Raw genomic sequence first — 15,179 nt, 5'->3', positions numbered from 1 at the left:
GATTGTACTTAATCCATTGTCTGTTTTCTGATTCTGTTTTCGGCCAATAATCTGACTGACTGACTGACTGATCATATTTCCACCACTGGTCAGCAGAGTGCCGAGGATTTGACCAGAGGTGGTCCAGACATATACTGGGTTTTGACCTGGTCTTGTTACTGTCCAGATCACTCAGCTTTTATAAGTATGGTTTTATTGATTATTACTGATCGCCCTCTTGCTGGAGACACTGCCTTTGGTTTATTTGCACTATAATACTAAGACGCTTTAATAGTATTTCTCATTTGATAGTTTTAACTCTGTTGCCTTCTATGACCTGTGTCTTTTATTCTTTGTGTAAAGCACTTTGTAAAGTGGGTTTAGAAAAGTTCTCTATAAATAAAGATTATTATTATTATTATTATTATGTCATGCATTTTACGATTTGTCTCCATTTCCATTTCATACTTGTGCACAAAGTCACCCTGGTCGTTACTTAATCCTGCCGTCGACACAACACAAAGGTTCATGTATTCAGAGGAGAGTCTGTTCTCACTGTTTTCTTCATACATGAGGAGGATCCCACTGACCCTGTACACCTCTCTCCGCAGTTCACAGTTCAGGGTTCACACTTGACTGGCTGTGTGTGTGTGTGTGTGTGTGTGTGTGTGTGTGTGTGTGGTCAGTCACCGGGGTGCAACCACTGGTCTAAATTAGACTTTCCCTCTTCAAAGGTCAAAGGTCAGTGTGTCAGGAGCTCAGACCCTCTGGTATTTCACAGTGGGAACACAGAATGAACTGAGGACGGGACGGGGGGAAGGGAGGAGAGGAATTCACTTTCACCTCCAGAGAAAGTCCATCTCCTCGTCCAGAGTTTGTTCCAGTTGTGGCTGAACGTTGTAATGACTACAATCATGGTTAGGTTCGTCAGTGAGCACGACTCCACAGGTGTCAGCGCAGTTAAAAATGGACGAGGACAAGGCGCCCTAAAACATTCTCCAACCTGAGACTCATTCAGTGTCACCTTCAGAATAAGAGCAGCAGCTTTGACACAGGAAACTGACGAAAGCATCCTGTTCCTGTAACGTCGCTGTTCACCTCTTCTTAAAGTGATGGCTTTTGTTTTTCAGACACAGGTGTTTCATAAACGTTTGCTATGGCTTTAATGAGAAATGATACGTACAGAAAGAGACACAATATTTGTTTCCCACAAATTATGTTTCTATACAACTGCAGTGTATTTTGTTCATTTATGTTTTTGGCAAGTCACAAATATGTTGGTTCTGTGTTTTCTGTTCTCTCACTGGCCGCATCACTGATGGAATCTGAAACATGTGGATAGGTGTTTCTATTATTTTGTCCAACCCATTCATATCAATGAGATAAATAACAGAAACACCTGTCTGGATGATTCAGTCCAGTTCAACAGCACCGAACTGCAGTGATCACACAGATCAGTTTCTAAGTGATCCAATAAAAATATAGCAGATTTCAGGTAAAAACACTCAGAGAAACCAAATCCTGCAAGGTTTGGATGGTGGGTCCAGGTGGGCGGGGCTTGGTGACTGCTTTGTTGTGACATCACAAAGTTCCAGAAGTCCTGACGGCTGGTTTTAAGGCTCAGTTTCTGAATACAGGCTGTGTGCATTTCTCTGTGGACTGAGGCTTTGATACTTTCACAGTATTAATATAGAAGCTAGACCTGATCTATAATCACACTACACATGGACAGAGACCTTTACACTGGATGGAGATTTAATGTGAAGAGATAAAGGTGAAGATAAACACTCTATAATCCTCTATCCTCATAAATATAAACAGGTCTGGGATGAGTTTAGTAAAGAGTCGACAGTCTATCAGTTCAGGCAGAACTTGAACTACATTATTAAAACCAGATTTTGTGGCTCATTCTGAACAACTGACCTATGACAATAATGAAGGGCCACAAACAATCCACCTTAACTGCAGATGATAGGCCCATCAATAGTGATTCATGAGGATGAATGAATGCACTTCACTCATTATCCATTATATTGATTTTAATTGAGTAAAAGAACAGCTTTAAAATTTAAGACAAATTAGCATTAAAGCATTAAAGGGACATTTTAAAACAATACTGTAAATACTGATGTAAATACTGACGGTATTTTAACTTGATGCCACCCGGCCCCACCTCACCTCCAAACCTCTCCAGGCCGGTTTTCCAGTTTGGTTTCTCACTCCAAGTTGTTTGGATTTCAAAGGCAGGGGGGTGGGGTCTCTGCCTTCCCAAATACTTTTCCTCCTGGCATTTTAATACCTACACACCATCCCTCCACCTCCTCATTCCGCCAGCGAGTAAAACCCAGGGAAGGTCACGGAGCGACAGAGAGTCAGAGATCCGCCGCCCTCAACGCATTTTCACGTCCCCGCGCTCATTCCTCACGGCCCGGTGAGGGTTCCTCTGAGTCTGGGATAAACTGCTGCAAACCCCGATCTCACCTTTACTCACTCGGGACATTGACTGTGTGTGTGTGTGTGTGTGTGTGCTGCGGTACTTTCTGTTGCGGAGGTCTTGTTGTGCCCCGGCTGGTTTGCCCATCTTACCCGTCCCATCCGTTCCCGGTCCTCGGCGCGTCGTGTCCGGCCAGCAGCGTCCCCAGGTGAGTCAGCGGGCTGACCGGGTCTGGGGACAGAGCAGGGGGGTAGAGCAGCGCGGGCTCTGCCTGGGAGAGTCCCGGCTGGTGCATCGATGCTTCTGACAGGACGAGATTAAATAAACAAAGGCGCTGATTGTTACTGATAAAAAAGACGTTTTATATCAGAAAACTTTAATGATCATTAGATTTAAACTGGATTTTAAATGACATACAAAGAGAATAATAGAAGATATTTGCAGGATCACAGAGGATCTTAGTTATTAGGTGATAATTAATTAATCATTTGGGTGATCTTTTTTTTTTTTTTTTAAGTTATTTGTTTGGTCAGTTTTGTCCTTATGACAGGGACAGTGGGAGAGAGACGATGAGTCAGGGAAGAGAGAGAGAGAGAGGATGAGATGCAGCAAAGGGCCTCAGTCGGTTTTTGGGTGATTTAGATTTTTAAAGCAGAAACGTGAAACAATCAGCTGGTTTCTGCTTCTAAACTGTGATGATTTGCTGTTTTTCTTTGTCTGATCTGATTAGAAACGGAAGATCTTCAGATTACAGATGAAATAAAAACATTTGCATTGTGTCACTTTGGCTTTTTGGCATTTTCACTGTTGTCTGACATTTTATGGATGAAACAATTAATTAATGGAGGAAATAATTAGCAGCAGTGGAGCTGGGAGAGAGTGCAGAGGTACTGATGTGTATGATCTGGACACATCTGGATTGTTGGAAAAGCCATTTATCTGTCTGATTTTTCTTGAATGGGCTCTTTAGCAGTGAATTGAGGTGTTTTTTAAATTTCTTTGTATTTTTGCATAATTTCGCGCCTCAGTTCAGTGTATGTTTGAAATGAAGAGAGATGATGAAGGTTCACAGATAATAAAAAAGTCCTGTCAGCTGTTCGTCCTCTGATTCTAATGAACATGAAGTTAGAAAAGTCAGAAGTGGTGTTGGCAGGTTTAACAGTGGATATGAATGTGAGTGAGTGAGAGTAATGCTGTGGGTTCACACTGGTTGCCTGGAGGTGACGTTCTGTGCAGTCGGTCAGAAGCAGCAGTGAGCAGACAGACAGGTAGACGGTCAGTGAGACAGTCAGATATACAGTCACACAGGCAGACTGGTAGGAACACAGTCTGAATAGTCAGACTTACTCTGAGCCTCCCTTCAGTCCCAGACCACCTCTGAACCATGAACAACAGTCAGTAACAAAGACACCTGCTGAGCCACGAGGAATCATGGCTCATGATGTGGTTTTAAAAATGCTGTGAGTGAGTGATCAGAGGCTGAGACCTGTTCAAATACACAGCAGTGGAAACACAGTCAGTCATTGTTGTTGAAGCAGAGAAATGATCCTGATCATCAGGAAGAGTCACTGAGCTCTGCCTCAGGAAGACGCTCTGCTCTGAGGTCTCTCTCTGTTGTTCAGCTCTTTGTTGAATTTTAATTTTCACTGTGAACTGTTGTTGAATTCTTCCAGAAGACAAACAGCTGCAATTGTTCAGTCAGACATGTTTTTTTTTTTTAGTTTGAAAAACTCTTAATTTACCCAGAATTCATGGAGAATAAGTGGTAATTTAATTAGTTAAGCAACAGGCAGGTTAGTGTGATGGATGAATCTATCTGCCACAGTCAGAGTCTGTCTCTGTGGATCGGCTCCAGGTCGGTACAGTCGGTTACACAGACAGATAATGAAGCAGTCAAACAGTCTCAGAGTCCGTCAGTCATACAGGAAGTCAGGCTGTGAGACAGGCGGGCAGGTAGACAGTCAGTAAAACAGTCAGGCAGTCAGAGAAACTGCTAACAGTAGCAGAGTCAACATCTGGTTCCAATCTAAAGCTACTAACAAGAAGTGCTGTGTGTTCATCTCAGTATGGGCTGCAGCTGTCACTCAAAACCCGAACCACCTCCAGTACCGACCACAGGCCCTCTGCCCGTCTCACCACCCGTCTCACTGCACACATCTCCTCCTCTCTCTCCATCCAGTCTGTTTCTCTTCACCTCCTTCAGTTTGTTGCCTCAGTCTGTGTGAACATGTGGTCTCCATCCCTGTCGCTCGCTCTCGCTCTCTCTAATCTCTGAACCGCAGACCTCACGTGTTTCATCTCAGTGTGAATTCGAGCTGTCGATCAAACTCACAGAGAAACTTACACTCTATATGTAACTCATACTTCCTCACCTACCTGCCTCCTGCTCTTGCTACCTGTTGCTTTAATCTCAGGGTTTGTTTTCCCTCCAACATGAGACCGAGGGCCGTCTTCAGTCACAGGAAGTGAGGAAATCACAAAGTTAGAGCAGAATACAAACGGACCAGTCAAACTTAAGAAGTTCCTGTGACCCATCACCACAGTGTGAATGTGTCATGTTGAGATCAGAGTTATTATTCCATCTCAGTTTAATCTGAACACCTTTAAAGCACTGAAGAGGTAAAATTGTGCAGCATTAATGAGAAAACAAGACAATGCTAACATGCTGATGTTAACAAGTAAAATGTTCACCATCTCAGTTTAGGGCATTAACATCAAGCATCAAAAATGAACAGTGAAGAAACCAGAAGCTGCAGTTCCTCTAACGACCACTAGAGTCTGGCTCCAACAGTGAGTCAGTCCCCATAGACTCCCATGTTAAAATGTCCAACTTTACAGCAGAAATAAACATGTTTACAGCCTGGTACAAAAACTGTTTTGGTCTCTATAGTTAACTGTTCATATAACTCACCTGTTTACATTTTATTAAGGACTAAAGCTATGGAGAATTGAGGGCGTGGCCTCTTTGAGTGACAGGTGGGCGAGCGTATGTTTGCCACAAAGCAGTATTCACAGAAGTCTCAGCTCCACAATCGCCCCTCCTCTTTGCCCATTTTTAATTAGCTGGGAGTTAGGGGCGGAGTCAGGTAGTGCCAAGCTGGCAACGGTGGAGCAGCTCACTCTGAGCTTCAAAACCACTTAGTTACAGTCTATGGTTATCATGCTAACATTTGCTAATTAGCACTAAATACAAAATACAGCTGAGGCTCATTAGTTTTGCAGGTATTTGACATAAACTGAAGTGTCAGAGTGGCGCTAGAGGAAATGTTAAGAGATCACGAAAGTGATTACAATTCATCCTCAGGGGAACATGAATGTATGAACCACAGTTCCATGCAAAACTCCATCATCTAGCTGATGTTGAGATATTTCACTGGACGAGTGAAAACTTTGACCTGCTGGTGGCACTAGACCAAAAGTCAGAGGATCACCAACATCAGCAGGATTCATTCCTCTGAGGAGATAAATGTCTGAACGACATCTCATGGAAATTGATCCATTAGTTGTGCACTGACCATCTACATTAGACAAACATCTGAGCAGCAGAAACACCATTTTCATACCCTGCTGTCATTTAACCACCTTACAACCCCTCAGATTTATCTAGCAAAGCCCTGAGCCCTTTTCCCGACCACCTGGTTGGCAACCTGTGGTCCACAGATTTGGCAGCACCAAACACTTCTTGTTGACAGTGGTTTGGTGGAGCTTGACTGTGTAACAGAGTCATAGCAGTGTGCGGTAGAACGACCTGCAGGAAGAAAAGCACATGTGCTCGGTGGGACCGACGGAATCTGATCCAACCACCAGGAAATGGTCAGTTTAAAAGGAGCGTGTTGTCAGCAGAACACAAACATACCGACTTAATACAACAACAACAACAGCAGTGGAGACTGCTTCTCTGCCAAGAGACAAGAACTCCAAATATTCCAAATAAACAGAGCCAAACATACCACGAAGAAACAAACAGAAAACACTTGCAGTCAGTCAGTGCGAGACACTCAACAAACCTCATCATCATCAGTTATAGAGAAACGCCGCTGCTGTCACCCTCCCTCCGACAAACTGAGACAGAAACCTTCCATCAGCCGGGGTCAAATATCTGTCATCTGTCACCGCTTCTCAACCTCAGGGTCACGACCCCGGCAGGAGGTCACGGGATGGTTATCAGGGGTCACGAGTCAGATGATTGATAGAATGTGTAAAAAAGTAAATAAGATATAACTGCACGTAGGCTGTTACATGTGAAGGGCTGAACAGAGGTTTATGTTTATTACATTTAAGCATCTTTTAGTTTATAGTTCTGAAGCATGGAAACATCTAATTCTTAGTTTTAGGGTTTTATATTAAACCACAGTCAGACTGTCTTTCCTATAGAAGAGTTAATGTGGACCGAGAATCATATATATATTCTACCAGGACAATGACATCCAGTGAGTATGGACATTTTCGAAACATCAATTTAGAGAAATCTTTATTTTGTGTGTAAATTCGCTTTCTTTAGCTTTTTTAAAATTCTTTATTTTGGGGGCAGCAGATTATATTACAAAACACACATCAGGAGAAGTCACTTTACTTTCCTCTGCCGTTTTTCAAGATGTAAGAACTTTGTACTTTGGGAGGGTTAAAGTGTGCACACATAAACATGGAAAGTATGTCTGAAGAAAATATAATAAAACTAAATAAACTAAAATAAACAATGAGGTCAGAGTAAAATAACATTAGAGGATCAATCATTCAAAACTTCCCTTAAGGGCCTTATTACATATTTGATCTACTTTATAAATTCAGTTTTGACGCAGAGAAAATAATCTTTTCCATGACATTAATGTAATTTACTACATCTATCCTCTCCTGTATCGTTGGGGGTTCAGGAAGTAACCAGCACCTTGTGAGCGCAGAAATCAAAACACCAAAAATATATTTATCTGATCTTCTTGCCTGAAAATCAACAATTCGTAAAATAGTTGTAAAATCGCAGATAAGTGTCAAATATACTTTCTAGTGCTTTGTGAAACAGTCCCAAAATATACACCAGTGGTTTGCTCCCTGGAATCCACACTGTCTCCAGCACTTGGCCTCCCGTCCTGTAAAATGTGGTTTCTGTTTTGGTTTAATACAGAAACAAATAATACATTTCCACCTGAACTCCCGCCACACCAGAGAGTTGGTGCATTTCCACTGGAGTTTACACACGTCTTATCCTCATTTTATTTTGAGAGGTTGTCCTCTCTTTCCTTCATAAGGCCTTTACAAAGACGAGAGATAACACCTGTGTTTGAATCATTGTAGTTGGCATCAATAAATATTCTCCGTACTGAATCACTTTCTTTTTGTGAGACTGACTGGATACTGCGTCATGTCCCAGGACTCAAACATGAATTTACCTTTAGTCACTGTGGCCGTTTTGCATTTGAATCAAACTTTTATTTTACTACTAATATTTTGTTTGTTTTCGGACTAATGTAGAAATGTGGCATTCATTGATGTTTCACTGTTTAGCAGATACACTGAGACTATAGGTTGATGGAGTCACAACAAGAAACATCCACACACTGAAGTTTAATGATCTCTTGCTCACCTTTCCCGCCTTCGTGCATAAAGTCAGACTCATCCATGATGGGTGTGGCCTCTGCTGATTTCAGGAGGGGGCGTTTCTCAGATCCATGGTCGCTCTGCTTTCACAACAGTTTAAGATAACTTCATTGTTGACTCTGAAAGAGCTCTTTGTATCATGAGCAACAAACAAAAGGCACAATCTTCAGATATTATTATCATGAGGGAATAAAACAATGCCTCCAGTGTCCAGCACCGAGTCTGAGAGCTTTGTAATTCAGTTCAGGCAGCTGTTGACTTGACATCAACTTGGCTTTGTGTTGCAGCTTGATGGTCTGTTGAAATCAGACGTTCTCCTGCTGCTGAGTTTACTATCTGTGTAAACTCATCCACAAACAAAAGTTTCTGACTCTCAGACCCAGAAACAGACCGTGAGAAGGAGAACAGGATTTAAAAACACTCCAGACTATGAATCAAGCCTCAGTCATTTTCACTTGCACAGTCTGACAATAACAAGACAATTAATATAAACAAATAATAATTGTTCTGTTCGTTGTTGTTTGATGACGCTGACCTGAAATCACGTTGTTGTCCTGTAGCTTCCTGGTTAAGATCCTCCTGTTGTTCTTCTCATTCTGTGCTGCAGCTTCAGGTTCTATCCATCCAGATGATCCATATTCTGCAACGCTGCAGTTACTTCTCAGACAGTCTCATCATCCTCACTTAGTTCAACTGTGAAAGTCAGCTTAGTTACAACATGTCAAATGTCTGTCAGTTAATCACCTTCACCAGAGCACAAAGCTTCCACTGCAGCTTACAGTCAATCTACAGTAACTGAGGCTTGTGTGGAAAAGATATTTATGTGTGTGTGTGTGTGTGTGTGTGTGTCTGCATGCGTGTACATGTTTGTACTCCATCCCGGATCTGTTATCTGACCACTGGTCTTGGTGTGTGTGTGTGTGTGTGTGTGTGTGTGTGGATAAGGAGATAATCACCTGTTGCTGGACTGCAGGTTTCTCACACACACCTTTTTTCTTCAGCAAACACTGCAGATATGTGCAGGTGACTGTGTTTTATTTGAACATTTCTGAAACATTTTGTTTCCATCAACTTATCTGATTGGTCTAAAATGCAAAGCTTGTTGTTTATTCTTATCTTACAGGAAACTTTCCCGACTATAAACGTGCAAAAATACAAGCTGTAAGAAAATCATGACACCTTTAATGACACTTTATTTATAGCCACATTCAGAATACCTGCTACCAGCTGATTGACAGCTTTGTTTTTAATGCAAGATCCTGCAAAAACAAGCACATTAATCAGTATACTGTAGTTAATGTAAATAAGGCTAATGTTAATATGGTATCATATAATTCTCATGTTTATTTCTAAACATCCTGACACTGACAAGGAATGAAACCACACAGTCTTCACCAGTTTTCACCTGGACTGTCTCACTTTTATATTTATGTCCAACCAGTAATTTGACTCAACAAGTGGAAATTCCTAAATGTAGCACAACGATGGCACAAGCAGAGAACAGTCATGAAGTCAGTCACGTCAGTCGCACATCAATATCTACCTGAAGGTTGCTAATCTTAACTAGCATGAGCCGCCACACGCTACTGGTGATACCAGACCAGATAATGTTGTAGCAGCCAAACTGCTGAGTGGATTCATTTGAACCAAGCAGCGTTTTATTGATTATAAATTCAACTTTTCATATGTAAAATAAAGAATTTGTTATTTCTTCTTTCAAAAGTGATGTAGTATCACTTTAAAGAAAGTCTTTTGGTTGAATACGCTTTGATTCTCTTGTCTGTGCAGTAAAGATGAATCTTCACACTTCAGTTTAAAGAAATGAGACATGTTTGTTTTATTACCTTTGGACAGAGCCACGCTAGCTATTTCCCCCTGTTTCCAGTCTTTATGCTAAGCTAAGCTAACCGGCTGCAGGCTGTAGCTTCATATTGAAGGGACAGATATGAGAGTAGTCTCTATCTTCTCATCTAACTCTCAGCAAGAAAGAGAATAAACATATTTCCCACAATGGGATTTTTAAACAGCTCTAGTAAAACAGCAGCTGAGGAAGAAGGGGAACTATAACCCAACCCTCTATTTCAGAGGCTCAAGGTTTGTTCCCTCAGAGAAACAAAAAGTCATGTTTACCCCCAACCACCTTTATCCTGCAGGCTGACGTGTCCTGCAGCGTCTGTGTGTCACAGTCAGTGACAGACGCTGCTAAAAACATTACAACCTGATGAAAACTAACAGCAGGACTCAACACGACGCCTGTGTTTTCTATCAGTCAGCAGGGAGACGAAGTAACAGCCACAGTGACCTTTCCAAAAACACATACTTGATAGTGTTGCAGCTCCTGTTGTTTATTACCAGCTTTGACCAGTGTTGACATTGAGGCCTACTCAGGTATTCTGTGAAAGAGATTGGGTTTGTTTCAGCTGATATCAGACGCCAGAGGAACTATTTAATGTCACATCAGTCAAACTCAATGGAGCAGCGATGGAAACGAGTTGTGATCCAAACAAAGCTGAAGAATAATTTGTGTTTTGATTGAAATATGTTTATGTCTCTACCTCTGCCCACACAAACCTCCAAATGTATTATTCTTATTGCATATTAAATTTAGGTTCCTGGGAAAGACGGAAACCTGAGGAAACTTTCCACATAAACTTAACTGCAAATACAGTTTGTAGAAGAGGTTTTGATTTCTGTTTACTTGTTACTTTATCTGACACTGACTGTGTCTTAGATATAACAAATACTTCAGACTACAGAGTCTAAATTCATCTGTTGCACAAAGCAGTTTAATTCTTGACCATCAAAAAAGAAAAAAAGAAATTTCTGAGGCCTCTAAAAATTCTTTCCCTTCTCTTTGCTCTCTCCATAACAATGTTAGAAAACCATAAATTATGAGTCATGTTTTCCTGTTTTTTTGTTGTTGGGTGCTACTGGTCGGTGTCATTGGTAGTTACCACGGTAACGTTGGTCTTAAGACTTGAGTTAACCTGGAGGTAAGGTGTCTAACTTTTTTGGCTTAAAATGAGAAACAGTCGAACAGCACAGAGCAGCTCCACATCACTCACAGCTGCTTAGGAGACGTGATCAAACATGACTCCAGAATTTTATTTAGGTAAACGGGACAAATACAGAGGGATGGGATGATCTCCTCAGAAGCTGAAAATTTAACTAATTGATTAGTTGATTGACTATTTTGATAATCATTAATAATTTGGGTAATTTTTACAGTCAAAAATGCCAAAAATTCTCTAAATTTAAATTTCTTAAACGCGGCGTTTGCTGCTTTTCTTTGCCATATGTAATAATGAAATGAATATATCTGATTTTGAAAATGTCACTTTGGATTCTGAGAAACTAACTACAAAACTATAATTTGATAAAATAATCAGAGGGTTAATTGATAATCAGAATATTCAATAATCAGCCCTGATCTCCTCCCACTGGATCGAGATGATAAATCAGATGAGTTGTTGCATCTCAGCCGCTGCAGCTGAAACCGTCTGTAACAGTTGGATCTGTTGTGCAGGAGCCGCAGGGAGATGCCGGGGTCAGCTGAGAGTTACTCCTCTGCGCTGACGGAGGTTTGAGTGAACATCCGGAGCCGGCGCAGAGGAAATCTGGACAATGCATTAACATGTCCCGCTCCCTAGGGGGCAGCACTAACAGGAACTCCAGGCCTGATATGTGCTGCTGTTTAAGCCGCTGCCTCTTTGATTGAATACACACTGAACTGTGATCACTGCAGAGAGGCCAAGAACCAACATCTGTCTTTTCCCTTCCCTCCCATCCTTCTTTCTGTAATGAAGTGAATATTGATCCTCTGTGCACTATATCGTTCAGATTAACGAAATTTATCAGGACGAAGACCATTTTAAAAAAACTGCAGGCCAAAGTCTAAACGAGTCTCAGGGTGAGGGGGAGGACAGATGTCTTTAGAAATGTCCTGGAACTGGACCCAGAACTTCATGATGTCTTCCAGACGAACGCAGCAGCAGAAAGTAACTAAGTACTTTTACTGAAGCACGTGCTTAAGTAGAGATTAGAGGTACTTCTACTACTTCTGCTTCATTACAGAGGGAGATATTTTACTTTTTACTACATTAATCTGACATCTGGAGTAACTAGTTACTATTTACTGTTTAAGATTTTAAAATACGACGCATGAAGACGGATTAAACTACCCAACATTATGAAGTAGTTAAAATAAACTCTACAGCTCCATTCTGCCCAGCGAGTACTTTTACTCATGATACATTAAGTACATTCAAATTATAATACTTTTTATTATTTTTACAAAATGGTTTTACTTCTTCCACCAGTCAGACAGTCCCGCTGGTGTGACTGGGCATTAGGAGCTGAGGGCCGTGCGGAGCTGGAAAGTGACTATAAAGCTGATTTTTTAGTTTGACCTTTTACCCTCCTGAATCTCTGCTGCAGCACAAATCAGACGGGAGGAAATCCAGTGGGTTATTTTTTACTGCCTGGACTTGAAAAGACCTTTTAAGAAACAGCCACAGTTTCGTTTGTCGCGGTAATCTCACACTCATGCCAACGTCAACAGCTGCCGCCGCTCTTTGACTCCTTTTTAACAAGCAGCTCTGTAAACTGTGTGGTCCGTTTACACTCCAGTATGTGGCATCAAACGGCTCCTGACAGGAATTCAGCTGCTGCGATTTACATTTAATGAACATTTTCTCTCAGATTGGACACAAGTCATAAGGTCACTCACTTTATTACTCTATAATTTCAGGTAGTAGTTACACAACAAAATGTGTTGTTCTCTTAACCAACTCTATTCTGAAAGATGGCGAGGGGGCAGACGCAGTTTTAATTTGTTGTGAGTGTTAACTGAAGGAAATAGGAGCTCCACTTCTATATTTAAGACACACGCTGTTAACAGACGAGACGCAGCCGTCACCACGTCCACTCAATGAGACGCTTAACGAGAAAATATTAGATCTGAGCTGAATGATTCTCTTTGTGGGTAATTATAGAACATATGTGGGTCTGTGGCCCCGCTGAGGGGGAGCAGTGATGTGTGTGTGTGTGTGTGTGTGTGTGTGTGTGTGTGTGTGTGTGTGTGGTGCACGTGCAGAGCACCAGCAGGATTGTAGTAGATTGTTGTTAAGTGAGTGCACGGTGAGGAGACAGGAAGGGGGTTTTAGGGCTGGATGTGGGGGTGTTGGCTGCTGCCGTTAAGTTATAGAAAGTTACACTGAGGGGTCTTTGTCCCACACACACACACACACACACACACACACACACACACACACACACACACACACACACACAGACCTCCTCTGTGTGTTCAGATAAACTTTGGTGTGTTTTCATTTCAAACATCATCCTTTTCTTTCTCACACTTGTGGCCTGTGCAATAAAACACTCAGTGTTCACTTTATTAGGGACACCTGTACAATCTAATACCATCCAACACAACTGTTGTGTCATGAAGTCGACTTCTATGATGCTGATAATGTTCAGTTTTCTGACACAGTCATAGAGGTGTTCATTCACTTCTATGTTTTAGCATTGAGCTCAGAGTCAGTGATGGTGTTGTACTGGACTGTGTTATATTCAGAGGTGTTCCTAATATTCTGACCCCCTCATGTTTGTAAACAGGGAGGACAGAACAATAGAAACACCTCTCAGTATAATGTAGTCCAGTACAACACCACCTTTAACTATGAGCTTTGTAAAGACAGGTGTAATGGCAGGGCTGTTGTATTGTACCTAATAAAGTGACCACTGAGCAAACAGGACTTACCTTGTGCTTTGGCATTTTTTTTGCTTTTTTCTTTCATTCGGTTTGAAAACGTGTCTCCTGTCGTTCTGCTCGTCTGTCTCGTTCTCTCACTCCTTCCCTTCCTCTCCTCCCGCTCTTTTACAGCCGACATCAGACAGGAGACCTTCCACATCATGCAGGAGTGTGCGTAGGTGTTTGCAGGTGTAAAACTAATTCTTATGAGAATAAATGAACAAAAACACACGGAGGGTGAAGTCCTGTTGGTTCTGCCCTCTCCTCGGTGAGGAGCTGGTCTTAGTGTTGGTTTCATCATCCTGTCTGCAGGAGACTTTATAATGAAGGGATCTCTGAAATCAGAAAATGTTGGACCATCATCAGAACTGTGGTGAAGGCCTGAATTCATACAAACCACTGGATGTATGACATAATGTTCAGTTCTCACCTGTTTTCTCTCAAGACACAATCAGCTGGTATCACTCAGTCCGGTGTGAACAGTGTAACAGGGATTTTAGGGTTTGGTGCCTTTGAGGACGATAGGACACAGACTGGGGATGTTCTTTTGGAGTCAGAAATGAACTGGGACAATGCTTTGACAACAGAGTTTGTTGCGTAAGGGACAGATGGCAGGATACTTAAACACATCAGAGTCAGTAGATACAAGTCACAAGTCAACAACAAGTCAGTTTTGTTCTGGTCTTGGTTCACGCGACCGTAACTTTGTCCAACTAAGTGTCTGGATCACGTCTTACCTGATCGATCTCTCCGACTTCAGTCCTGACGGACTTTATGAATCAGGGAATATCATCTGCTGGGAGAACAGCTTCAGGTGCAGTTTCCACCTGTTAGGATAATGGTTAAGATCAAGGTTAGTCCAGTTCGTCTTAGTCCGGCTCTCTTGGGGTTTTCTGGCTTCACTGAACCTAACATCAGCCGCCCTGGATTACCTGCATCATGAAGCTGGCTCTGTTAACTCTGGGTTTACCTGTCCAGTTACAGGTGTGTTCATGTGAAGGAGGCAGAGTTGTTAATTATGATGAGATGATGTGAAACAGTGAGACCTGAGGGTAAATTCAGTTACAGTGACAGCAGAACGAGATATTCAACAAAGTGGAATCTAAAGATCCGAACAAGTAGAAAGGAATAAGAAGCTGTAGAGTAAGTGATGAGGAGAGTGTGTGTTACTTGGGACCTTTGACTGAGGTTCAGACCGTGGACAGTGCAGTCCCTCCAGGTCATTGCCAAAATGTGGAAGGCATTTCCGCAGAGCATTCTTGAAAACGTAAAAGCCAGAATAATGTGCTCCAAATGTTTGGCTGACCTTCGATCCACCACAGGGATGTTCCCGAAGACACGGGCGAGAGATGAGAGAGAGAGGGCAAGAGCCACGAAGGACGACCGAGACGAGACAAACAGAGACACAAACAGAGA

The 15,179-nt window shown here is 42.0% G+C and overlaps 2 protein-coding genes across 7 annotated transcripts in view; one reads left to right on the top strand and one right to left on the bottom strand.

The window, feature by feature from the left end:
* Positions 1–8,780, bottom strand: part of LOC111224365 (recombining binding protein suppressor of hairless-like protein) — a 37,860-nt gene extending 29,080 nt beyond the window's left edge. Inside the window, exons 1-3 of one of the 2 annotated variants that reach the window (XM_022748828.1) lie at positions 8,541–8,780; positions 7,992–8,135; positions 2,566–2,716 (exon numbers count right to left, since the gene is read on the bottom strand). In XM_022748828.1, the coding sequence (XP_022604549.1) occupies positions 2,566–2,716; positions 7,992–8,028 (188 nt within the window). In that variant the 5' untranslated portion in view covers positions 8,029–8,135; positions 8,541–8,780. The remainder of the gene's footprint in view (positions 1–2,565; positions 2,717–7,991; positions 8,136–8,540) is intronic. The other variant, XM_022748829.1, reaches the window with a different exon arrangement.
* Positions 2,323–15,179, top strand: part of matn4 (matrilin 4) — a 29,908-nt gene continuing 17,051 nt past the window's right edge. For 4 of the 5 annotated variants that reach the window (XM_022748827.1, XM_022748825.1, XM_022748826.1 and 1 more), the window contains exon 1: positions 2,332–2,621. The gene's annotated coding sequence lies outside the window, so the exon portion shown is untranslated. Of the gene's footprint in view, positions 2,622–15,179 lie in introns of all 5 variants that reach the window. The other variant, XM_022748824.1, reaches the window with a different exon arrangement.

This window comes from Seriola dumerili, unplaced genomic scaffold (assembly GCF_002260705.1).
Source record: "Seriola dumerili isolate Sdu_G_001 unplaced genomic scaffold, Sdu_1.0 BDQW01000133.1, whole genome shotgun sequence".
Taxonomy (NCBI): domain Eukaryota; kingdom Metazoa; phylum Chordata; class Actinopteri; order Carangiformes; family Carangidae; genus Seriola; species Seriola dumerili.
The sequence above is the reverse complement of the archived record's forward strand: the minus strand, read 5'-3'. Positions and strand labels throughout refer to the sequence as shown.